The sequence below is a fragment of the Ambystoma mexicanum genome, chromosome 11 (assembly GCF_040938575.1).
Source record: "Ambystoma mexicanum isolate Mex_15411 chromosome 11, UKY_AmexF1_1, whole genome shotgun sequence".
NCBI lineage: Eukaryota > Metazoa > Chordata > Amphibia > Caudata > Ambystomatidae > Ambystoma > Ambystoma mexicanum.
This window is the reverse complement of record NC_090934.1, coordinates 1441149181-1441176728: the sequence shown is the minus strand read 5'-3', so window position 1 is coordinate 1441176728 and position 27548 is coordinate 1441149181. Positions and strand designations below refer to the sequence as shown.

Genomic DNA, 27548 nt, shown 5'->3' with positions numbered 1-27548 from the left:
CCCCTGTGCTCCTCCCCTTCCCGCCTCCCAGTGGTCCCTGCCACGTGACTTGAGAGTGTGTGATGACACGACATAGCCCACCAGAAAACAAGCAGATGATTACGCTCAAGTCTCGGTCCCAAGGGTAAAAAGAAAATGGGGAAATGTAAGATAATTTCCTGTTCCAGCGGGGAAGGCGTGGAATGAATTGCCAGTAAAATGAAAGGCAGGAGAGAAAACAGGACTTACAACACCAGCCACATGTTTGTCCAATTTCTGAAATGTCCACGTGTGTGTAGCGCCCTGAACCCCTACGGCGCAGTAGAAACATAAATAAAATAACTTAAAAAAAAAAAAAAATAGATCAGAGGGCACTTCAGCTTTCTGAACCCATCTGGTATTTGGGTGCTTCTGGCCACTGTGCATCTCTGAGCATTTATAGAAAAACCAGAGAGAGCAAAAAATCGGCTTGATTTAAATAAAAAATTAAAAAAACTGAAAAGGACACAACCAAATCATAAACGGTAAAAGGTAGTTGTGCAGAGAAGCGTATTTCGCATAATTAAATTAACCTTTGACTTCCAAATGTCCTATTCAAGATATCCCTGATGCAGCGTGCACTGGGAACCCTGGCAGGGCAACAGTTAATGAGACACAGCTTATGCTTGTTTATTAGGAAGAGCTACCTCACCCTTTCCTTAATTCTGGGAAAAGCGGAAAGGCGCATGTAAAGTTGTAACAGGCTCTGCCATCCCTCTCTGGAGTGTTCCACGACACTCGTTACCCCGCGCATGCGCTCTCCACGCAATGCACGTAAGAGAATGCGGGTTATAACCAGTGAGCCATCTTTTCCGAATGATCATTGAGTTTGTCATCCCGAGAGCACAGGCTCGGACCTAATGGGGAACAGGTGCGTGCTCTTTCAGTGGCAGCCTGCTTTGAAGCCGAAGGAAATCACTGATTAGTAGCCAACAGTATCAGGGGGTCTTTAAAAAAGATAAGTCACCTCAGTAGCTCCAGTAGTCCTCTTTATTACAGCACAGGAGTCATGATAACCGAAAACCCGAAGCAAAAAAAAAAAAATAATAAAGTACATCTCTGAATGTAAATATTTTGAAAGCGGCACCATGCCACGGAGCCCTCGCCCTGCTGGTCCGGTGCAAACGTTAAGGCGCCGAGTAGCCAATGGCTCTGCAGCCGGTAGCAACTGTGCCCCGAGTACAAAGGAGTCTCAGCGAATTGGTAAGATTACCTGGCGAGGGGCCCCGCTCCCCCGCGACTCGACTCAAAGGCAGGCACCTGCTTTAACGCAACAGCTGAACAAACAATTTAAAGAGCTATTTTTAAAAAGAGGCTGAATGTTGAGATCCATGCGGGTTTTTTCCGTCGCGTTCTGTACTACTGTTATGAAAAGCACTTCCCAAGGACGAGCTACACTCGTTCCTCCGATGTCGGTTTTCAGAGGACGGTGCAGGGGTGATAAGGAGAAGTCAGCTGGAGGGCGCATGGTCAGTGCGCAGTCACAATGGCTCCCTCCTCCCAGGATGCATTTATACTATGAATTGGTAAACTTGAATGTACTGGCCTGCGATGGCAGGGCACCAGAAACCTTAAATATTAGTAAACATCAAAAAGTGTTACTGTGGCTATGGAGTCCTTCCAAGGCTTGGGGCCCCCGCTGTCCCTCCAAGGCATGGGGCCCCTGCTGTCCCTCCAAGGCATGGGCCCCCTCGCTGTGCCTCCAAGGCATTAGGCTACTCTGTCCCTCCAAGGCATGGAGATCTCTGTCCCTCCAAGGCATGGGATCTGCTGACCCTACAAGGCATGGCCCCCCGCGGAGCCTCCAAGGCATGGGCCCCCGCGGAGCCTCCAAGGCATGGGCCCCCGCGGAGCCTCCAAGGTATGGGCCCCCGCGGAGCCTCCAAGGCATGGGCCCCCACGGAGCCTCCAAGGCATTAGGCCCCCACGGAGCCTCCAAGGCATTAGGCCCCTCTGTCCCTCCAAGGCATGGAGATCTCTGTCCCTCCAAGGCATGGAGACCTCTGTCCCTCCAAGGCATGGGATCTGCTGACCCTACAAGGCATGGCCCCCCGCGGAGCCTCCAAGGCATGGGCCCCCGCTGGGCCTCCAAGGCATGGGCCCCCGCTGGGCCTCCAAGGCATGGGCCCCCGCTGGGCCTCCAAGGCATGGGCCCCCGCTGGTCCTCCAAGGCATTGAGCCCTGCAGTCCCTCCAAGGCATGGAATCTGCTGTTCCTTCAAGGCATAGGCCCCCGCTGTCCCTCCAAGGCATTGGGGCCCGCTGTCCCCCCCCCCCCAAGGCATGGGCCCCCACTGTCTCCCCCCCAAGGCATGGGCCCCCACTGTCCATCCAAGGCATTAGGCCCACGCTGTCCCTCCAAGGCATGGGGCCCCTGCTGTCCCTCCAAGGCATGGGGGGCCCACTGTCCCCCCCAAGGCATAGGCCCCACTGTCCCGCCCAAGGCACGGGGCCCCTGCTGTCCCTCCAAGGCATGGGGCCCCTGCTGTCCCACCCAAGGCATGGGGCCCCACTGTCCCGCCCAAGGCATGGGGCCCCACTATCCCGCCCAAGGCATGGGGCCCCACTGTCCCGCCCAAGGCATGGGGCCCCACTGTCCCGCCCAAGGCATGGGGCCCCACTGTCCCGCCCAAGGCATGGGGCCCCACTGTCCCGCCCAAAGCATTTGCTCCCGCTGTCCCCCCCCCCCCCAAGGCACAGACAACACTGTCCCTCCAAGGCATGGACAAGGCTGCGCTGTGGATCATCTCTTTTTTGAGTAATAGACAGTGTGGAGTGTGCTATGGAGATTCAGAGGCTATGCCAACTGTATAGGCCTCCGGTGTACCCCAGGGAGCTTGCTTGTCTCCTTGTTTTACTGAACCTTTTTTTTTGACCTTCTTGAAAAAAATGGCATGGCATTTACGAACTATGCAGATGACACTCAGTGTGTCATGCCACGAACAGGATCACATCTAGAGGATGAACCCATTAACAAGGTCTACAACCTTATACAGACCTGGATGCTGCAGAATGGGCCGTCATTAAATAAAGAAAAAACTGAACTCATGGTGGTAGCTACTCAGAATAAAATAAAGAAATTAGGACCAGATTACAAGGGTTTTTCCATCGCAGTTTGCGATATTGTGACTAAAAAAAAGTGACAACATTAGGCATAGAACTTGACCTGAACATGAAGCCTTAGGTGAGCAGTCATGTCTCCTCTTCAGCAAGTTGCTAGCTCACCTCCAGCCATTAATTTCTCAGACGAACTCTGAAATAATTGTAAGGGCTATTGTGGGGTCTAAGACTGACTATTTCAGCAGTCTCCTAGTTGGTATTCCCAAATTGGAATGCAACCATCTCCAAGTTATTCAGAATAGCACAGTCAGAGTTGTTACGGGTCTTAAGTGGAAAGCACACGTCTCTGAAGCAGGACGTGGTCTATATTGGCTGCCTGTTGAGTCTAGGATCCAGTACCATTTGCTTCCAATTACCCACAAATGTCGTGCTGGATCCATGCCGGTCTAATTGAGTGAGGTGCTGTCTGAGAAACCTAATGTAACATCTCTCAGATCTAGTAACACCCATCAATTGGAGACGCCAGCCTCTAAATCCAGTACGGCCATGAAATGTGCGTTTGTTAAGGTTGCACCCAGGGCCTTGCACTTAAGAAAAATACAATCCACAGCAGGTTTTCAGAAAAAAAGCTAAAAACGCTGCTATTCTTCTAAGAGCAAACCTACATTGTTGACCCTGATTTGATGATGATGACTGCCTTCGCTTTCCCCCAGGTTTTAAGACTTTTGTATACGTGTTTATGTTTGTCTTTATTATATGCACCCGTAAGTCTCAGGGTCCTTGGTTGCGCGTTAGAAATTGAACCGCCTCACCTTTCTTTCCAGCTTCTGCAATCAGAAAAACAGGAAGGTCCACTCTTAAATATGGGTGAATCTGGGTGGATCCAAGAACAGTGAAAAGCGAGGATATGTTTCTTGTCAACCTGGAATACTCAATAGCTCTGAAAGTATACCTTTGCCCTCTAGTCACCATGCAATGCATAATATACTGCCCTACTCCCCTCTTCAGTAAGAACCTCACCCTCATACTTACTGTCTACATTGTCTTTTGATTGCTTAAGTAGCTGACTTCCTTTGTGTGAATTATCCCATACAATTTTGCACAACTAATTAACCCCTCTTGGACAACTGGCGTTTTGATGGATAATTAACCTAAACAAGGACCCTCTTAAAAAACTGTTTTTCTTTCTCAGACCCGAGGTCTTTTGACTTTGGCACAGGGTGGGAAATATAAACATAGCCATCTCTTGGCTCTGAGACACCTCTGCCAATTGCAGAATTGTTTCAACATTACCATTTTTAATATATAGCGACCAAAATATTCTGGAACACTTGTGCGCATCTCAAGGCCATCATGCATCCATTACCAGTCTAAATAAATCCCCCCAACACACTTAAGACATCAAGCAACCACTTAATGAAGTAGACCTTAAGGTCGTCCCGGTCTTTGTCCAGATGTGCACTTGCTTTCTTAACAAAATAATATCTCTTACATACATCCCTACTCGCACATTCATTCTTCCTTAAGTTGCAACTTGTTTGTTACCAAAGTTACACTCATGCTCTTCCAACTTATTCTTTCCTTTCTTCTCTTCTTTTTCCCTTGTTCCTCTCTTCCCACTGTTTACGGTCTGCTTTAACACCCTGGGCAGGGTCACAATTCCTTCCCAACAGACAAATACTCAGTGCTTTAGGACCACTACGGTGGTGACCAACCCAGTATAAAAGCCACGTAACATTAGGTGAATAGGATTGTGGCCCGACCTTCTCAGGAAGGCCAGTTCATCAATTAACCATTTCTTGTTCTTTTGGTTAGGACTATGGATTTTTTTCAGCTTCGTTGGTGCCATTATGTGCAATGTCATAGTAGTCGCTATGTTCAGTTTTCTAGTATTAGGCAGGGGTTCTTTGTGGCATCATTATCCTTCTCTGGCAGCATGACATTTTTTTCAAAAGATTTTAATGCATTTTATTGATTGGCCTAATAAGGCTATGATGTATTTGGTTGTCCTTTTTGGTTAGATTTGTTAAGTAATGATTGTGGATCTCCCATTCGTTTAGTAGCAGATGATGATCAGACCATGACAGTTCCACAAATGTGTTCTAGCACAAAAGAGTAGATACCAATGGCATGCCCAATTGTGTGTGTTAATCCAGTGTTTTAAACCCAGATTATTCCTGCATTATGCAAATAGTTTAGGATTTGAATTATCTGGTTGGTCGAGCCATAGGTTAACATCCCCAATGACAGGGGGGTTTATTGGAGATGGCTCTGACCATTCCAGGTAAAAGGAGGGGTTGACACCTGGAGGGTGATAGACCACAATAACTGCCATGCATATGACATTGTTGATGAAGCATTTGTACAATCCTTTTACAAAATGATGAGGGTGTGTGTCCAACTGGGATATCCTTGATCTCTATGGTAAGGTAAGTCCTCCTCATTTTGTATTAGTTCTAATTGAGACAATTAAATCATTGAGAGATGGTATCAGTCAATGATTATTTGATAATTGTAAGTGAAACTTGTTTCCGAGATTATGAGTTAGTCTACAATTAACGCTTCTTAAACCACTTAAAATAACTCTGAATTGATGGATGTTTTAGCACCCAGCCAGAGCTTTACCTAAAGCTGTTCCTCCTGCCAGCCTCCATTCCCTAACATATAGGTCTACTGGGGCGTACACTGGTTTCTACATGATGTACACTGGTTTATTAAAATTAAGATAGAAATCCTAACTTTCCCTATGACTTTGGGTGGTCCCTGCCTATTTTGCTAAGGTGCTTGCCTGTCAGTCATGAATGCCCACAATAACAAGTCAGCTGTCTAAATCTACCCTAACTGATGCTACCACTAAGAGAAAACCTACTTAAATCAGGAGAATGACTCCCTTGACCTGAGGGTACTGCTAATACCAGTCTTTTCTCGGGAGGATAGCTGAGGAGCAACACGTTCGCCTTGGAAGCAAGACAACACAGAGCAAAAGAGGTTTGAACCCTGGGTCCGCGCTTAGAAACCTCTGGGTATTAAACGTATTATAAATAACCAATCACAATCGTTTATATACAATCCGTAAATGGTCTCTGGTGATTTTGTGGATTAATTCCTTCAAATACCCAATAAGGATGTTGTACTTTTTCTCTTCTCATATTCCCTTTGGTTCTCGCTTATCCGATTTATGATTTTGGTCTTAGTCCTACTTTTCATGGGTTTTCACTCTTATTCTATTACTGTTCCATTTTTCCTGACTCACAGGATTGTGTCTCTGATTCACACATATAGAACCACTGCCCTGTATTTCTTCTTCTTTTTCACCAAGTTGTTCTTGTCCAGGATAGTTTTCAGTTTTCTCCCCTTCCAAGGGTACTGTCTTTGATCTCCTTGTACCTCCCGTTCAACTGGGTACTTTCTGTCTTTATGGGGAACACTGTCAGAGGGTTTCTGCTTTGGTGTTTCTCACTGTCTTGCCGTTTTTTTTACTCTGTCCACTCCCAGGAATTTGTATTCTCACTCTCCCTCTCCTTCTCATGGTGTCCCCATACCTGGCTACATTCACGTACACCCTGCAATCCTCTGCTGTTTACGGTCCCAGCTACATTTGTTGGGCCAACAGCCCACCACAGATTTCTCCCTGTGGTCTCGCCACCACTTTCACTCGGGTTTGGGCTCCCATGCTGTAGTTCTATGTTGGCATCCCGAATAGCTTCTGCATGCAAGTTTCAAACTCGCTGGTTCCTTGATTCTCGTTCGGTGATGTAAGGCTTGGGGCTTCCCTCTGCACGTGTGGACATCCTCTCTCTCTTCACCTACGTCTCTCTCATCCCTCTTTGGGTGCACGTCCTTCAATGCCCTCGTCCTCATAAAGTGGACATCTTGATAAAGGGAAACAACCTTTTCTTTCAAGATAACGATATCCCTTAGAAGTTTCTTCATCCAGTCTTGATGGATCATATTTTCTTGGGTTTTAAAACATCCCATGTAGGCCATGGTACGTCTAGCCTGAAGAAGTTCCTCGTGGGAACAGCAATCCTTGTCCCCAAATGGGGAGTCTCTCCCGGGGAGGTGCCATGTGCCTCTACCAATATGAAGGGTATTATGGAGCGGTCTCACCGCCCTAGCCTCACAGGAAGGGGCTCCCATCTTGGGGAGAAGGGATGAATTCCCTTGATTGGTCACACTATTCACTCCGGTACTTCATGCAGGTATAGCTCAGTCTCCATAAAATACACGTGCATGCCATATGGTTGACAGAGGTGGGCGTTAAGATTGCTAATCTACAAATGCTCTATGCACATGAATCCATTTTCTTGCAAAAAATCTGAAAACTCTGTTGGCCTCGCCCTTCTCCAATCTGTAACAACAACGCAATCAACACCCTGCCAAATCCTTCATGGAATGAGCATAATCTTTACCACCCGAGAACCCTCCCCATCTAGCCTTTATTCTTGGTGTTCCCATGCTCACTGCATTTTCCAATTATAACTCTGTCGGTGTACCAAGCTACTGTCACGTACGAGTAGGATAGCTGATCTCAGTAGAGGCTACCTTTGCTACATTTATAATGGGCAGCACCTGACCACAGCACATGTCGCAGCTAACCGAGCATAACATTTTACCCTCTTGAAAGCTGAATCACAGCGCCACACATAGGAGCTCTTCTAAGCATGACTCCCCAGTCACTTTACAATCAAACACCACACAAATAGGTTCTCTGTCCTATTGTTGGCCTAGAAACTCGTTGACCCAAAAATGGGCAAGAAACCTCTCATCACTGATCTGATAAACCCTAGACAACTTATTGTATTTCCAAAATCCCAAACACGTAACCTCCATCTCCCTCATGCCCCTGCAGACTCATTCCACGGCCACCCCATTCCATAAAGGGTGGATGTCAAACTCCAGTGATGGGAGCCACAGCAATAAATCATACTTTTTCAAAACCCCTCCCACCTGGCCATTAAAAATAAGAAGTGAATCCTTTTGCAGCAAGAGCAATCCCTTGCCCTGCAATTGCAGATATTCCCTCACTGAAACCCTACCTAAAGGCCAAGGCGGACAGGGCAAGGCAGACGCTTCCTGAACCTGACATTGGGGGTGTACTGCGGGAGGATCACCTGGGAGCAGACGGGCCCAGGGTGGTGAGGAGATCCTGTGGGATGAGACACAGTATTTATCTTCTGAAAGGTAGTACCTTTCTGGGTTGCCAAAACAGGTAATGGCATATTGTCATTATAATGTCCCTGACCCCCATATAAGATCAATCACTTGGGGTACAAGTTCTGTTAAACCTGAGCAAGCCTTGTTAACAGAAAGATCTTTTACGGTATTTCAGAAGGAACACCCTCCTTACTCCCAAAGTTAGAATGTGAAAGGATCTAGAAAAAACACCTTAAATCCAATGTCTTCCTCTGTAACAATTAATGAGTTTAAGGGAAATAAATCTACCCTTAAATACAAACTCAATTCTTAAAAGAACTAACTTTGTTGAAGGGGACTACAAGTCCCATAATCCCACAAGTACTGGGATGAGGAAGAGGGCTGAAGAGGCATGCTGCAGCAGTAGTCAGGCAATTAACTCTAACAGCCCACACCTGAAGGATCCTGGGATGCATAAAAGGGTCCCTCAGATGCAGGCAAAAGGAAGAAGTGGAAGAAACTGTAATTGTAACTGGAATGCAAGCTGTAGCAGAAGGAAGAAGGCACAAGGATGGTAAACCAAGCAGAAGTTGGAGATCAAGAGGGACACCAGAATGTGAGACAGCAGATTCCCCCTGCTTGTTCTGAGAAGGTCCAGTTCCCCCAAACTCTGAAGTGCAGAGGCTGCACAGCAGAAGACGTGCAGGAGAGCTAGATTTCCGTATGTGAGCCTGACTGCTGTGGTTGCTGTGCAGAGAACATGCATGAGACTGAGGCGAGGAGCAGTTTTCAAGTCATGGGTCTCAGGAATGAGAGGGCTCCATAAACGTGTAGCCGGACCGGAGACACCTTCACACAGGAAGGGTGTGGGTCCCTAAGAAGCCAGAAGCAGTAGAAGTTGTGGTAGAAGTCGGGAAAGCAGTGCGACCCACATAGCAATGGAAATGTATCACTTGCGTATAAAGTGAAAGCCATTTTACTCGTGTGAGAAGGTAACGTTGCTTAAATCCAATCTTTCAAAGACGGTTACTGTCTTAAGGAGTGCTCGCATGTCACTAATTAAGTGGAGTCAACACTGTGAAGACCATTACCGAATACCTAACCTTGACAATACAATTGTTGAAACATTTAACTTATGAGAACTACATCAAGGAATGGTCATGTGTGCCTAATTGCGATTCCCAAAGGAGGACTGTACTCTATCCTTCACTTTTACACGGGACTACCATTATATACCAATCTTTAAACATTCAAAACTATATTTAAGAAGTGGTTGTGTGTGCCTAATTGTGATTCCTAAAGACAGACTGAGCTCTATTCTTTGCTTTAATGTGGCAGCTTTCATTTATAAGTTAGAGTATTTTCTCTTGAAGAGAACAAGCATTGCCAAGCCAAGAGTCTCCCTATATTAACAGTGAAACCAGCCTTTCGCAGAGTTAAAGAGCAAACTAAATGTTACTGTGAAGTTATTTGGCCCAAGATACAAGCGTGCAAGCTTACCTGAAGTCAAAGTGGAACCAATGCTTCTGGGTAAGTATGTGGGCTCATAACGGGCAGAAAGGTGCAGGTAAAGTTGGGAAAGGAAAACTGGCTGCTTGTAAAGACTATGTTGAAGTTGACACAACCGGCAGTGCCAGAGATTGTGGTAGACAGAGTGAAGTGAGTCTTAAAAGCAAACCCAGGTTGTTATTGTGGCAGACCGACAAGCAAGGCAAAGAGGCTATCCCTTTCAAAAGAGTCATACAGAGGAAGAGTGCACTGTCTTCCTTAAGGGGTTGAAGTACTTTAAAGTATATCTTGTCGCAGCCTGTCTAGAAGTACAAATCACTGAAGCTGTGGTGGTATATCTGGCTGTCAGTGGATGCAACATTGTAGTAGTCCAAGCAAGGTGGACTACTATGAGACAAATGTGACTGTTCTCATAGACAATCAAGTAGAAGTGAAGTTGTTGGAGTGGAAGCAGCAGCACTGAAAAGTCATCCTGACAAATCTACCAGTGTGAAGTCTAAAACTGTAACTAAGAAAATACTAACTGTTAACCAAGAACTGTGTATCACTGAGAATTGTGGATATTGCATTTCGTTTTAACTGTGGCAAGTCTTCTTGAAGAGTTGACAAAACATTGTGGCCGGGAATGCAATTGGTGCTATTTGGTGGAACTGAAAGTGGATATTTCACATAGGAGAAGAGATTTGCTATCATTTGAACTTTGGTTAACAAACCTTTACTTTCAAACACCAAGAACTGGTTTGAGACATTTCTTTTTTTGGTTGAACATTAGTAGAATTGTAGAATTGACCTTGAATCCTGGGCAATGGAAATTACCCAGGACATTAGTAGGTTATTCAGAGACTGAGTGTTGTTCATGTCCTGTTGTGTTCTCATATATATATATATTATTTGTGTATTTTTGCTTAGTGTGAGGGCCAGTTATTCTGTGATTTTCCCTTAGCTTTGGTTAGGCAGGGAAATCCTCAGCAGAGTAGAATAAACTGACATATGTTGATACATCATCACACAGTTGTCCTCCTTGCATTACTGACCCCTCACAGCAGCCAGGGGCCACATGAAGCAGCCAGGATGACAAAAGAAGGCCCAGCAGCCCACCAGGCATGGCATCTAACTGTGGGCACCTCATCCCCTCCATCCTGTCAGCTCTAGCATATCCATGGCCTGGAGAACATTACCAGAAATGCAGCTTTCAAAGAACCTCCCTTTCCAGGATTAAAATGCACAGTGCAAGGCAGTGTGTTGTGCTGGGTGACTAGTAGCATGTTGCACGTTCCCCTCAATGATCCTGCCACCAGTCCAAGTAACTCCTTGTATGCTGTTGCTCAAAGGAGCCACAGAGCAGTGTGCCAAATATGTACTATTTGTTCCTTTTCCCCAGAAGGTAACTACCCCCTTTGAGGCGAGCCTAGGGGTCTGGCCAAGCAGGACCTGACTGGGAGTGACTCCCATCTTGGGGACAAGCACTCCCATTCCTGCAAGTAACTCCCTGTCCAGAACATTATCTGCATACATCGAAGTCGGAAAGGCAGCAAAGAGCCCGGTTCACCAAACTCTGCAGAAGGGGAATAGTTGGCGAGCACCAGAAGGAAAGTGAAAGCTCTGGAAGAGGTAACGAAGGTGAGAGGTGCAAACTTTGTCATTCAAGGCTGGGAAAGTCACAAAGGTTACGGTATCCAAGAAAATCCGAACAGGCAGACGCTCCAATGAGACTGAAATAAAGTAAGCCTGCCAGAGGACCGGAAGGAGGGTTATGGGAAGCCCAAGAACCACAAATATAGCAAACAGAACTGGTGAGCGAGAGAACCTGCAGGGTTCCAATCCTTAAGTACAAAATAAGAACATTGTCAAGTACCAAGTCGGAAATGGTGGAATTGTATTAAGAAAACCTTGTTTGAACTGTTTGGAGGTAGGATTTGGCCTACAGAACCTGCAGAGAGGTTGTGAACTGTATTACGAGACACTGATGAACTTTGAAAACCTATTGAAAAGAGAGCCAAGTGATTGGGCCAGGCAGAAGCCAAGGACCTCAACTATTGCACCAGCCTCGTTTAAAAAAAATGTTTTTCCTAAGTGGTAAGGACTAGTTATCGAACAGGATTCGGAATAAGGACTTTCTTTTGGACTTTGGCAAGCACCCATACTTTTAGTTTGTTAGGTAGGACATTTCTCTCATAGCAGTAGGATTAGATAAGTGTTTTCTTTTTATAACATCTTTAACATGGCGCATCTTAGTCTGAGTCCTTCTTCTGGTTCACCACAGCAGCCAAGCCACAACTGAGACCTTCATCGGTGGACCAGCAGTCATCGTCCCCGAGCAGCAAATGACGGAGCCTGCAATAGCTTCCACCCCCCTGGCCCATGCTTGTCCCACATCAATTGGCTGCTTGTATTTCCAATCAAAGAGCAAGGATGCGTGACAGAGGCACAGGAACTGTGGGCTGCTTCAAGGCATGCATATGTATTTATATTTAAAAATCAAATAGGTTTTAAATCTGCTTTGAGCATTTATCACAAACTCTGACCAATGCCTTCACAATATTAATGCGTTTCTACCTTAATGGTTCCATTTTACATCTATGTTCAACTATCAAATATGTATTTTTCACTTTTTGTTCAGATGCGACTTCGATTTTAATTTGGTGGGCATTTGTATTCTATGGCAGGAGTATAACCCGCAACATTAAAAAGTTGAACAGAGGGGCCTTTTGGGATGAGAGAAACTGATAGATTTAAATGCCCTACTGAAATAGACAGAGAAGGAGGTTTGTTTTTTGCACATTTTGTTGGCTCGGCCAAAACCATTGCAACACAGATGAGTGAGAGAGCAAGAGAAGTGATTTTTGAATGTAGGAAATCTAGCTGGAATGGCAACTAGCAACACTCATGGCACAAATTGGAAAGAGCACAATTTGTTATTTTATGACGTCTTCCAACATTTAAACCAATAAGCACAGGTTTTACATTAAGAATCGGCAATCAGGAGTTGCCTTTGAAATTACTTGCATTCCGGAGCAGCGTACAGTGAACCTTCCTTCGCTACGCTGGTGCTACATTTGGTCCTGATGTGGCTCACTTCATGCATCTCCCGATGCTCCATACACAGGACAGTCTCACTCCCTGTGACTGTCTGCTCCGGACTCTGGCCAAAAACACACATTCTGCAACCCCACACTCCCAGAGTCCTCTTGTGACCGCTGTAATCTGAACCTCCTAAGCACTCCTGCTCCACCACCCATGGGGTGCTTGAGCTAAAAGCTGTCCTCTAACCCTCACACCCCAGCGTCCCCCACTAACTGGAATGCTTAGGCCAAAAAGCATCATTGTACCGAAAACACCAATCACCCCCACCACATGAGAAGCAGGAGACACACTCAGACAGAATGTTGGCAGTGGGAGTCCACACAATGTAGACACAAACATATGTATGTATGTATGTGCGTGCATGCATGCATGCATGAGTATCGGGATGTGTGCATCTTTGAATGTGTGTAGTTTGAAAGTGACCTAGGTGATTGTGCATGCAAAGATGTGTGTGTTTTTTGAGAATGTGCACCTGTGAATGTGTGCAAGTGTGAATGAGTGCAGTGTATGTGGGTATATAATGTGTGTGCCTAGGAAGGGGAGGAATCCAAGAAGGAGAAGTGGGGAGCGCAAGATTAAAGAATGGGGCACTGGGAGGGAAACTAAGCAGTCAACATGGACATGACAGCGACATTAGGGGCAAAGCAAATACGAGTATGTTTTCTTTCTATGTGGGCATACTGCATATTTTAGTGAAGCAACACAGCCAGCGGGAGACCCAAAATTGGATGGAGATACTGGCATGTTGTAGCACAGACAGAATGGGTAAGCCATTTTACTTTGGGGTTACAGGTATTATAATCAAGGAAACATGAATATGTTCTTATGTGGGAATGCTAGCATATATTATTGGAGCCAGCATGAGCATGTTCTCCAATAGTGACATTACTGGAATTATGGGCAAAGCCAGCATTAATATGTTCTTGCCCGATCATAATGGCATACATTGGCTCAGCCTGAATGGACTTACTGGTTTACTGGAATGTTATGTGCATAAATGTCAAATCCAATTGAAATGTGTTTTTACAATTTATGATGCCAGAGTTCACCACATATGTCAGCATTGCCATTGTAAGTGATTTTTATGCAGCTGCACCCATAATATATCCCAGAATTGACAGTGTAAATCATTTCATGAAACCGAGTCTAGACTAAACGCCAGCATTAGTAGTGGAAATCACTTTCATTTTGTAACCATAATCTATGTCATTATGTTCAATGTTAATCACATTGATGAGGGTGCAGCCTCAATCTATTCCAAAATGTGCAAATTATAGCAAATTGTCTGATGCTGCTGCACAAACAATATAAGCCAGCATTGTCACTGTCAATTACTTTGATGATGCAGCCCCCCCTAGCAAACACATGGACACATTGCTTTCATAAAGCACCCCACACACCACACAATCACTCGCACAATAAATCAGAAGCAGGGACACGTGGAGATTTGGACTCCGCCGATGCTTGAAGGAATGAACCAGGAGACCGGCCTCTGGAATCTCCTCTCATCAATACTAGATGCACTCTCACGCGTCTACATTTCCGGACGGAGTACAAGACCATCCTTTTCAAGCAATGGCTTCTACCAAACACCTTGGTCTGCACACCTAACCTGAGCCTGACGTATCTGCTCCTCCACGCCTATTTCCTCAAGCGGTTGATTGTAGAATCCTTGCTGCTAAATTGTCCAACTTCCTCCTTGCTCATTGTCAGTTCACGGTTCCCTTATATTCATCCCTTGCAATCTGCTTCCCTCACCATGTATTTCCCCGATGACTTGTAAAGCGCTCTGTTGCTTCCCGAAGCGAGGCCAGTGATCGTCAATACCATAATAATATTAATAAGTCTGAATACCGCCATGCATTGGCAGCGTGGAGGAGAGGGTTCTACAGTGGCATTATTGAGCACAGCCAGCATGAAAATGCCTTCGTATACCAGCAGAATTCTGATTTATATTGTGGGCAAAGTACAATGAAAATGCACTGAAAAATGCTCCTCACTACTGATGATGACGTGGACTCTATTACATTTTTTACGGCTACCCCATAAAAACAGATTGCAAATGGTATTGCTTTTCAGACATTTTATCACAAAAAAAGTATGCTATAAAATGCACCATGTTAACACATTATTTTAACAAACAAATCTTGCCACACTTGGGCACGTGCACACATCTCTAGGAAATATACATGCCTGTCCAATGAACACATTCCCCAGCCAACAGGGATGCCAGCGCTGTGCAATCAGCCCAGTAACTAGGCGCAGGCATGGGCCATGTGCTTCAAAGAGCTCGATGTCTGGGGGAGGAGGGAGCCATTCATGAGTCAGGCTAAGAGGACTGGGCAGCCATTCAGAAGACAGCTGATGCCGGGTTCAATTCTGCGAGGCCAATAAGGTTGGGAAAGAGGCTGTTCCAAGACACATGAGCCCACTGACCCCAGGAAAACCCTCGGCACAATACTCCCAATCACATACAAACTTACCCCACAATGCACAATTATCCATCACTCACTCACCTGGCACCAAATCTTCACATGCAGCCTCTGAACACCTGCCACTCATCCACAAGCACACAGAAAGGACTCAGACACTTCACTCACACAGGCCATGCTATCTGTTAACGCGGTTCCTTGCACAGAGAGCAACTACAGAGCCCAAGGATAATTTGTATCCATGCCTGGAAACGTAACATTCAATCAAATACTGAAAACCCCAAAACTATTGACTTTGCCAATTATCGTTTTTCATATGTGACAAAGAAGAAAACCCCTTACTAAAGCAGTTTTTAAATATTACAATCAAAAGGGGACCACCCCCAAAACAAGCAAACATTGGGATGTAATCATCAGTAACAAAGAAATGTGATGCATACACTTCATCGTACACCCAAATCTCAAGGGTAAATTACAATAGCCAATGGCCAAACATTACGGAATGAAGACATATGGTTGTAGCTGTTTGGCCAACACCACCTTTAGCTTGACAACAACTCTACCAGTTCTCCTGCCCTACACCCTCCCACTAACACTGGATCTGCCAGTTAAAACGATGGAATAGTGAGGGTGCCAGACACAATGACCTAGTACAGGCAAAAGCAGGGTGCAAGTGATGGGGGATGGGTAAGTAGTTTTGTATGGAAAAAGATAGTTCACACTTCTCTCTCGCATGTCAGAAACTAACTTGGCCGAAATGGCTCCAAGCCAACGTATGCCCACGAGTCTCTAGAGGCAGAGGCCGTTAAACCTTCTCGTCTTTATGCTTTTTCTATTCTTAGAAAGGGATGGTGGGAATTGACGCTACACCTAATGTAACTGAAGGCATATGAGAAGAAAGGGAACACTTACAAGATACACTCAGTTTAAACATCCGCTTAAGCTTTGCCCACCGCCTGAATGCTTCTCGTCAGATCCATCCCTAACATATAAATATTGATCTCTCAAGCACTACAAGAAAGCTGTTTTGAATCACAAGTTGCTTGACAGTGATGCCAGCATTCCCACACAACCTCTCCCTTCCATTATCTTAAATACTATGGTTACTAACAACATTGATGGTATATCAAAGGAAGCTAAATCTACCTTGGGTGAAATCTATGGGCCTTGAACGTACTAACACAGGGACTGTGTTCATTATGTTTCTAATTAATTACCTTTAAATGATCAAATCAAAATGTTTAAGAACCAAAAGGATCAAACCCCTAAACCTAATGGTTGATAGCTGTCTCAGTGAGGTGAAGCTGTACCTCTCTAAGCACAGTGAGCAGGGGTTCCACGTCGTGATTACCCTGGGTAACAGGTTTGTTTAGCATCACAATTCCAGACTAAAATTTGGGATCTTAACTTCTCTAAATTAGATGTGTATGTTATACAAATATATGGTTTATTTTAACTGGGATTTGATCAATTTTTTTCCCCTCACAATTTGTTCACATTTACGCATAATATTTGTTTGAAAACAAAATGCAAAAATGTTCCTCGTAAATTTTAATTTTGGAGTCAGTTTGTTCTTCAAAATAGATGTATAGATTACAATTCGAGCTACAACCATAATTCATAAAACCTCAGCTTATCTGGCTCACTAAAAGCAGAACTGATTTGGACCTGTTTCTTTCAGTTTTGTGTGGAGGCATCTTCCTACATAGAACAGCATTCATTGATGCGATACTACTGCATGCAGCAATACCACATACAGTAATGTGGCCCACTAAATCCCATGGGACTCCAGATTGAGGACTAACTGAAGTGTACAAATGACTCAGTCATGCAGACCCTTCAAGTTGCCTACCGCATGCAGTAATGCTAATTTCATTTGGATGAACTCTTAATCAGTCCGACAGAAGGAACTAACAGTTTAGAGAAGGCACTGCCTTCACTTAAAGGCAAACAATAGCAGCACCCTTTACCTCCTTTTCAGCCTCTCAAGTCTTGCGACTTCCATCCTTGCCCTTTAACAATCTCGACATTTCCTTGGGGTTATATTTGACAACTCTAGTTCTTTTTCACACCAATTCTTGGCTGTCTCTTTCACCACCCATTATCAGCTTTAAAAATCCTCACAGTTCCATGTCATTTCAACAAATTAAATAATTAAATACATTTACTCTGTGGACGTTTTCTTTTTTTTTAATGTTACTCCCGATTTTCTTTTTATGGCCGGTCCTCCACCGACCCACCTTTGCCATCACTACCCACCTCACCCTACACTCTTCCCCAACCCCCTTTCAACCTTACCCCATAAATATATATACATATTCAAAGTATTTCGAAGAAACACCCACAAAGTAAATTACAACAAAGTAATTTACTTTGTTGAAACCACGGGATGCCATCCACACAGCACCCATGCCTTACATTTTTTTTGCTACTCATCTCAACTCTCATCTTCTCTTGAACCAAAGAGGAAATGTGGCAATATTCCTGCATGCCAGTCTAATCCTTCTCATTACACGCTCTCATATACACTTGCCACAAGCCTTGCAACTAATGTAATCTTCAAGTGGTCTTATATGTGCAACGTTAATGAAGGTAATGAAGGGAATTCATAAATTCATGTAAGGAATAATAACATAAGTGTTATGGCAAAGAAAAGTATTGTTTTCAACATGCCGATTGTGGGATGTTGCCTTAGCCCAGACATTTTGTGTGGAAAAGGGCTAAATAGGGTTGATCTGCTTTCAGCATGACCTCGCAAAATCAAAATGCTGGTAGATGCCAAAATATTAGCAGTCATGCGCTGTTTCATCTATGCCGAGTTTAGGGTTTCTAGTTTAATTCACAGTTAGCTTAACTATGTCACTCGTCATACAATTCTTGATAAATTAAGTACCAAGTCAAAAATCAGACGTTTCTTAGGCATGCATTCTTTATTTCGAATATTTTATAAATAATATATATATAATATTTTATAATAAATATTTTTTACAGACCATGAATTTAGGGTGGTAAAGGGTTACATATTTTTGTGAAACGGACAGGGGAGTTTTAGGCGTGGGGAAAAAAAAGTACTTTCTCTAATACATTTTGTTATAAAATATTCGATATATGTTCATTCTTTATAAAAAATATTTCAGCAGCAATCAACAGAATTGGCATTAGCAGGAAACTGGCATTGAGAAGTTAGATGAGAAGGAAAGGATCCGCCACCAGGAGCATAATGAATGAAAGGCAGTGTTGCTTGCCTGTGTGTACAGTACCTGTACCTGTACTTCACGTCAAACACTGTTGAATCCTCCTCGTCGTCGTTTTCTTCATTCAGGGGCGCCATCTCCACTCGTTCGGCGGGAGTGGTGATGATGTCGTACTTCCGCGTTTTTCTTATCCTTCTCCCAGACCTGAGAAAGACAAAAAAAAATGTTGACTGATGAAAATAGACGCTTTAAAAATGGCCCTCAATTTTGCAGACATGGTAACTGAATCAGAAGATGCATTAATTTGCTCAGGTAGACCTAGTTCCACCATCCACAACTAAGCCATGGATCCACAACCTCTTCAGATTGCTGAGAAATTGCTTGCTTGACAAGCTTCAGAGTGCGACATAAACATACCTCTTTTCAGATTTACACCTAGCAATAATGATGGATCTTGTGCTACAAGTGTGCATTTCAAGGTATTTGATAAACAAAATTAAAGAAAATACTATCAACCTTTCTCACATTCTAAAAACAGCTTTACAACAAACCTCTTTCCTCCATGGTTTATGCCACCCCTGCAACCACCACCTTACCACCCCCGCAAAACTGCACTCACTTGTTGCATCAATGCCCAACCCCCAATGTTGGGTACACTCACTTAGGGTAAGGGCCTGGACTGACAATGCACTGACTTCTGATGCAATGTCTGTAATGCTCAAAGCAGAGAGTCCTAAATATGCCTTTACTCTGGTATCTAGTAACACGCACACAATTTAAAATAAAAAAAAAAATAAACTGCACGTAAATCCTCAGTCCATATAGTAATAGTCACTCACACTGGTCTGAATTAGCAGAAAGAGATGGGAAAATTAGCTGGGATACGCTCATTATATGAGTTGTGATGAATCCCAGGGTATATTCATATCTTCCTTGGGGGAGGCCCCTTTCCATAAGGCCAGAGAGGTGAGGCCGCTACCCGATAGACCCGATAGGCAATACTCAGCGGGTGGATCTCATGGGAGGGGAAATCCCTCATGAGATTTGTGACAATGGCCCTGGAAAACGCAGTATTCCTTCACATCTTTGGCGTCCTCACCTCTCTTAACCCCCACTCAAGTCCCTCTGGTCCACCACACCACTATTTGTTATGGTTTAGCAGAGGAAATCCTTAAAAGGACAGACGAGGAAGAAAGAGCTTACTCTAAAGCAGATTTAAAAAAAAAAAATTACTGCAACAAGTAAGATGAAGCAAGGAGGCAAAGACCCACCACAGAACCAACACACGAGGTTCAGCTTCCCAAAGGCAGGACTGAAGGTAAAAAGGGAAGAAGGACTCACATTGTGGTTGAACAGCCAGCCCTGCAGGAGCTGGGAAAGAGATGCTGATCCCGTACCAAAGAGCCAGAGAACTGGAGACTGGGTCACAGACTGCCACAGTCCCTGAGAGGTCTTCACAAGGAGGACCAGATCGGTGGCAGAGATACAGAAAGCCAGACCAGTAAAGCACGACCACAAACAGTGACACAGACAGCTGAAGGCGAGAAAGTCGCTGCAGCTGCGGAGTCACAGAGAGAAGAACGCAGAGCATGGCAGAGGTGAAGGAGCTACGCTCCAACTCCCGGGGAGACCTAAGGCCTCCCTGAGAGTTCCCAAAGGTAGAGAAAGGGCCAGGCCCGTCAGGGGGTCATTAAGCTAAGGATGCGAATGATAATATCCCTAACAGCACAAGGGGGTTAAAGGGACCTTCTGCAATATAATACAAACTTGGCAGTTTTTATGAAAACACCCCAAAGATTATAAGGGATGAAAAAGGAAACAAACAAATTGCTACAAATATTATAAGCCCAGTAAGAACATCACAAACAGCACAAGGGGGTGAGAAAGAGAAATGTGAATACATTGTGAACTGTGACAAGCAGACAAACACGTCCAAAGGACACCGGAGAAAGGAAACCAAGGCATACCGTCAGACAAGAACATTGGAAGTACACCTTGCTGGCAGTACACCAGGTCTGTCCAAGTGGACACTAGGTAACGAAGAGACAGGGATCCTGCCAAGCCAAAGGAACAGGGTCTGGGACCCAGATGAAAGTGGATAAAGCCCAATAGTGGAGTACATAAGGGTCGAGGACCCACATCTACGGCAGAAGAATTATAACCAGTGGGCTGGAGCCCAGAACAAGAATATCAAGGAAAGTGAAACTTGTGCAAGTCAAGTCTGGCAGGCGAGTAAACAAGGCTTGATATCATATTGGAGAAGTCTACTGGGAGGGCTGGCAGGTTAGTGGCCCAGACCCGACAAGAGACTGGGAAGGAACATCCTTGTGCTACAAACTGGACGAGGAAGAATTCCCCATGGGATCTTTGAGGAGCATTGTTTTTGGAAATAGAAGCACCTAGAACCCAGGAAGTGGTTCCCCGCGGGAGGATGGGGAACTGGGGTTACCCTTCAGTTGGAGATCATTTTGTGCTATCAACTGGGGAACAGGAATTCCCCAGAGGATCTTTTGAGAAATATTATTTTGAGGAAAAACTGAACCATGGATACTGTTGGCAGAAGAAATGCATGTGGGTGTCAACATCCAGAACGGGAGAGGTCTCCTTCTGGAAACAAGAAGACACCCATTTTTCCGTTATTCAGAAAGTTTAAGGGACTGAAAAAGGATTAGACACAGGAGGGTGGATATTTTTATTTTGGCAGACATCCTGACAGAGTCCGTAGTATTCTTTTTTGTTGAGGCAAGGCAACCCCTCTTAGTGGTTAGGGATAGTTAGGTGCTTTCCCCTAAGCACCTTTTACTTTGAATAAGAAGCTTGTAAAACACAAAAATACCACCTGTGTGCCGTTTTTTTCTTCTGCACCCTTTCAGAGTATATGTATGGGGTTTATAAAGAGGGAACTGAACTGATAAGCAATGGTGTGCCCTACATCGGGACTTTCCTAAAGCATCAAGCAGCATACAGCAAAAAAGTCCATATGCACTTTTTAAAAAAAAGGAAATGGCTGATCAGGAAGTGGGTGGAACCAGATGGCACCGGCAGATGGAGAATGGCATGCAGACTGGGCATCTCGTAGCCCGCCCATCCTGCAATAATACACATTGGAGCCAGTTTTCCAAAGTTGCAAAGTTTTCCACTATAGCGGTAGAGTGGGAGAAAGTATGCGAGAGAAAGGTGAGGAGAGAAACAGGGGGAAGAGTGAAAGAAGGAGTACAGAGAAAGAGTTTGATCTTATACATAAAAACTTAAGAGACTATCTTAACAGGGGAAAACATTCTGAAACTGGTTTCTCCATCATAGCTACAAAATCCCAAGGTTACGGAAAGGCGAAATAGATGGGGCAGTGGAACATCCGATTCGTTCCCTTGCATTACTGATAACATGGTGCATACGACATAGCTGAGGCCGTCAGGAACCAGATCTAAACTGCAACCAGAATCTGGAGGGCACCACAAACCGCCAGAAAAGTGGGCCAAACAAATAGGTCCACAAGCCTGTGGGTAAGTGTACTCTTTAAAAAGCATCCATCAGTAAACTGTTTGCTAATGTTCTCTTCATCTACTCAACAGAGCACATACATTGTACTCAAGACCTAGTCCATTATACTAGAGAAAAATCGTCCTGTATGCTATATTGCCTACTTTTTCTGAAGTGATTAGAATAGTTTGTGATATTGCCAATCAATCAATACGTTTATTCGGATGGACACATCCATTAAAAAACAGGAAGAATGGTGGCCTTTCTAATGTCCATGTAAGAAGGACAAAATAAAATAAAATGATACAAGTCCTCTACTGCACCTCTGCACGTTGGACAGCACTCTGAATCCGAAAAGCCCTTCCAGCTCGCAGTATTCCCGCTCAACAACAAACTGTTTAACTGGGCACGGGTAATCAACCAACGATCCCGCCCCTCCACCCCTCTTTTCGAACTCAAAAGGAGATATGGCTGTAAAAGAGGCCTTGGTGCGCTCCACAAATGCAAAAATAAATAAATAAGACTCGCCCACTGATCCTCTAGGAAAAATCACACCCAATCTATGCTGTTCATTCTTTTATGTGTGCAATGAGGGTCAGGTAGGATGTTGCCTTCTCTATCAGTTGCAATGGCCGGATGCGTATGGCAGTCGTTTAATGGGTTTCCATGTGGAAACCCACAATGCTGCCATTGGCCGCTGAATTACAAGGAAGACCAGGGGAATTTCCAACTGCTCTATTCCTTTGGGTCGGCAAAACACAGTTTAGTAAAAAAATAAAATCATTTTAAAAAACACATTTTAGCGTCAATTTGGTGAAACCTTCGAGGCAACAATGCAAACACAATTCCTACAGTTCCCTCAGGCCATGGCCTGCAAGTGTAGTGACCCTACCTTCGGTGATGTCCATTCCCAGCTGGCTTTGTGGCTGGGGAATACCGGCCCTACATGCCGAGCATGGCCGACGACCATGACCATAGTACAGGGCCTGCATCAGCCGGTCAACAACTACAACTACTGAATTCCGAGGTGTCGATGGGGACTCAGTAGATATGGTTAAGTTGGACTCCCCATAGGAAGAGCGCACTGCTCATCATTTTGGCGACATTCAAGAAATCTTCACAAACATTTCCAAAACAAATATATAACCAACTAAGCGGCTCTCTAATGAAAGGTTGTCAATAGAATTGCCCGTAAACCCATTTTTGGTCTCATCTACAAGCCAAACAGCTAGACGGATTTGCACTAAACCTTCACAAGGGAATGTCAGGTCTGGCTTGCACTCCTTTTTTGGTTTGTTGAAAATCTATACAGATATTTTTTCACCCAAATCTTTCCAAAACATTTCCAAAATTCTGCTGTTAGTGAGAGCTTGGTTTGTGGACTCGATTCGTCATCCTACAGGGCCGTTTTTAGGGTCCAGAGATTGCTGAATCTACACCTCTACAACCAACTTACACACCACAACACCCGCCAATCCACCCTAGGCACAGGCTTTTCAATAAACCACAAAATAATTATAAATTCAGATAGGACAGAATGTCCTCATCAAGTTTTGGAATCCCCCAGCGATTTAGGCTGTAGAAAGGACCAAAAATAAGCCCCCGATGAATTACATTGGCAACTCAACATGTTGGACCCCTTGCCCACCCTAGATAGAACTTTAGCCCCACTTGATGGAATCTCACAAAGCCTTCACAATAAAATATATATATATATATATATATATATATATATATATATATATATATATATATATATATATATATCTTTTTTTTTGGGCAAAAGCTGCCAAAGTGAATTTAGATGCGTTCGTAGAATTCCATGTGATAGAATCCCCTACCAACTGTAGACAGAAAGCACAGAGATCAATGCAAATTGGAGGTTTCTAAGCGCGGACCGAACCTGTGTTGCTGTGCGTCTTGCTTACAAGGCGAGCGTGTTGCCCCCGAGCTATCCTCCCAAGACATTAGGTGTGCTGTCAAAATTGGGACACTTGAGGCCATTTCTTATACTTGTCCCGCATAAGAGACCAGCAGGGTACAGAAATTAGCTGCATTTTCTGGATGGGCTCCCAACACAGATCAGTCTTGAGGATGCAAAGTTTCTGCGTCAAATCCCCACCCCCCTTCGATTGGTATCGGAGCGACCACTTTCTCACGCAACCAAGGGACTCCACTGCTTGTCAACCACAATAAGACGCCACATCATTCTTCGACCTGGCAGATGCGAAGCTCTGGTCCCTTCAGAGGCTGGGGTCAACGCACAGCTTCCGCCAATTAATGAGCCTCCCGGCTGTCACTCTCAATACACGCATGCAGAGGTGTGATCAATACAGACACCTGATGTGTTCAGACATCACAGGGGCCTGAAAAGAACATTAGCTCATCTTCCCAAGGGGCTAAAGTCAACCGAGGGCAATACAAAAACATCACTTCATTGAGAGACTGTGGCTTCCTTTGACACCAGCCCAGAGCGGTCAGCGACAGCAGTCAAACTAAAGCACGCAGCGCATGAAAGGGCTGTTTTTGTTTTATTGTCACAATGAGTGAGATCGCTGCAGATGTGGCGGCGGCAGCGCATAGGCTTCATAGCAGGAAACCTGCTGGGCTTGTTTACAATGTACAAAGTATACAATGCTCGGCTTCTACTTGAGCTCAAAACTGAATATGGCGCGAAGCGCACAAAAACACAGCACCCATGACAATAGGCAGCGCAATGCAAGGTTTAAACTGGAGACTACTTAGGCACTTTGTGCCAAAAGAAGGTCGGCATTATGCAAAAAAATGGGTCAGCAGTAGGCAGGCATGGTCGGAGCTGGAGATCACGAAGGGTCGGCATGACATAAGGCAACAGAAAATGACTAAGCAATCAAAAGCAATCCAAATGGCCAAAAGACACCATTTTGTAGCTTTTGGAAAATCGTATCAAAGTGTAAAAGTGCAAATTCATGGGTGCAAATCAATGAACTCAATCTTACCCCGGAAGGGCAGCCCCTGCCTCCATTTTTCAGTGCCTCTAGTTGTTTAAGGATGGAGAGGCTGCTTCCTGGCACCAAGATAGCCCCTGTGGGTACAGTTCACAACTTGTACATGTGATAAGCCATGGCAGCCCCTCCGGATCTCTGGAAGGACAGCTGTAAAATTAGATGATGTTCCGCATGCCTGCTTTTACCCCGGCTCATTCTTCGGTGCTTGTGCAAAGCAGCTTAAAATCAGAGCTCTGAACCTACTACTAATGGGCAGAGAGGTGTTCAGTGAAAAAGTCGTGGAGGTGAAAATACCTCTGTAGTGCAAATGTTGCCAACCCAAAATGTAGTTGAAAATGCAGCTGAAAAGTAGCCAAAACGTGGAGCTGCTAGGGTAATTGTAAAGGTTAAAGAGGGATTTGGGGGCTTGTGATTGCCTGTTTTAGAGTTCAAATTGTGGTTAGGGTAAGGATAGGGGTAAGGGTTAGAGTAAAGTTTTTGGTTAGAATTAGGGTCAGGGTAGTTGCTGCAGGGCTAATGATGTTGGGGGATTTGGTTAGTTGTTAGGTTAGATTAAGTGTCAGGGTAAGTGTTAGGGTAGGGGTAATGGCTTGGGTAAGTGTTAAAGAAAGGGATAGGGAAGTTGGGGAGCGCTGCAGATGTTCGTGTAGGATAAGAGTGAGAATAAACTCAGTGGTAGAGCAAAGTAAGCATTAGGGTAAGTGTTAGAATTGCAGTTAGGGTAAGGCTAAGGTTAGGATCAGAGGACGAGTTTGGGTTAGGACAAGGGCTATGTCATTTGTGGGGAGCTGGTGATGAGGTTGGAATCAGGTTAGCTGTTCATTTTCCATCGATTTTGTATTGAGTAACATGCAAATAAAATGCTTTAGCGCGCTGAAAGGTTAGGGTTCTGTAAGAGTTTGGGGTAGTAATTAGAATTAGGGGACGCTTTGGGAACGGAAAAGAGCGACAGTATTTTCAAACTTTGCATTGTATGTTTTGAATGACTACATTTTTTAAACCGACTTTTTGCTGGCTACATTGTCACATAGAACGGGCCGAAACCTTGCATTACCAAGAATGCATTTTCTGGGACAGTCTACCCCATTATCCCACACTCCTTACTTTCACCACCAGCATGCTTCGCATCAACTTCTTGAAGCTGCTGTGCCTCCTTTGGGTCAAGGCGTGATGCACCTAAGTGGGGCACTTTAAGGAATCCACACTCCACCTTTTGCCATTCCAGCTCCTCATGTCATCATGGCGACCCTCAGCAAGATTTCAGCATCATTCTTAAAATGAACTTAGGGTGTTTTCATAATGCACGGCGAGGGAGCATGTGGGACATTTCTGCCTGTGGCCGTCTGCACTGTGTGAGAGGAGTTTGCAGCTTGTGGGAGACAATGGGGTATTCTGGGAGAAATGACTAGTGGAGTCTAGCACAATCCATGATCACCGGAAAAACGTCATTCATTGCCTGATGGGCAAAGGTCCCCCCCTGGCCACCGAGTACAGCATTTGAGCATCTAAGCAAGTTAGTGAGAAGACTGTCAGTCAACATAATTAGGAAGGTGAAAGAGAGAGAACACGGTTTGACAGGATCAAGGTGAGAAAGTGAAACAGGAGTTGCTTGCAGAGGCCAGTGGTTGGACAGCGGAGAGGACACCAGGGAGTTTTGCATTGTTATGCCTTTAGCATGTGTTTCTGTGACTTCAAATGCTTTGTTATGCTTTTTCCAGGCAGTACTAATCCATGTTAGGATCTCCTTTGTGTGGATTCAAGGTTGTCTCTGCCACTCACCACCCAACACATTGAGGTCTCCGATTGCTCCCTGTACCTACATGCTCAAATTATGTATGTCCCAACACACAATATGCATACCATACAATCCACCAAGACATGAAAAGCGAACGCCCCTCCCAGAAGATATCAGACAGTATACCTCCACAACCAACGTGCATACCTCTGCCCCAGCCGATGCATCCGAGCTCCAAACGCCTACGAGGCTCCTTCAGACTCTGTGCTCTCGACAAAGAATACCTAGACAATACCTCCCTCCACCCCCCCACACACACACAGAGGGACACATCACAGCTAGGCTGAATGTCCCCATTCTCCCCAATAACCCAGCCCACCCCTTCTCTTTCAGATCCGCAAGAGCACCTGGGGGCCGCGTGGGCTGTAGGAGAGCAGGGTAGAACTCCCAGTAACACAACAAAATACACAATCGACTAAATGTTTCTGTGCCACTTGAACACACGTCATTTGCATAGTGCATAGTGAAAGGTTTACCTTGAAGAACCCCATGCCAACATTGGCACTTTCAATTCTAATACCTTGGCTGACGTACCAATTTAATACTGGGTTTGAATCACCCGGTTACCATTGCTTAGCAAGGTATTTAACTGCAATAAAGACATGGAAAGGGTTAAAGTGGCCAACTATTGAGCTGATTCTCAAAAGACTCACCAGATAGCCCAGGGTTGTCCATCCCCAATGCCTTGTGGACCGGATCAATGCTGGGTTTTCAGGATACTCCTCATTAATATTCATGAGATACATTTGCATACAATGATTCTAAATGTATGCACATTTTCCGCCATGAATACTAATGAGGGATATCCTGGAAACCCGGCAGGATTCGGGCCCTCGTTGGACAACCCTGCGTGT

General features: G+C 44.8%; 1 protein-coding gene across 2 annotated transcripts in view; it reads right to left on the bottom strand.

Annotated features, from left to right (window-relative positions):
* Window positions 1-27548, bottom strand: part of FAM174B (family with sequence similarity 174 member B) — a 157166-nt gene that overhangs the window by 30589 nt on the left and 99029 nt on the right. Inside the window, exon 2 of one of the 2 annotated variants that reach the window (XM_069625075.1) lies at window positions 18505-18636. In XM_069625075.1, coding sequence (XP_069481176.1) covers window positions 18505-18636 — 132 coding nt within the window. Of the gene's footprint in view, window positions 1-18498; window positions 18637-27548 lie in introns of both variants that reach the window. The other variant, XM_069625074.1, reaches the window with a different exon arrangement.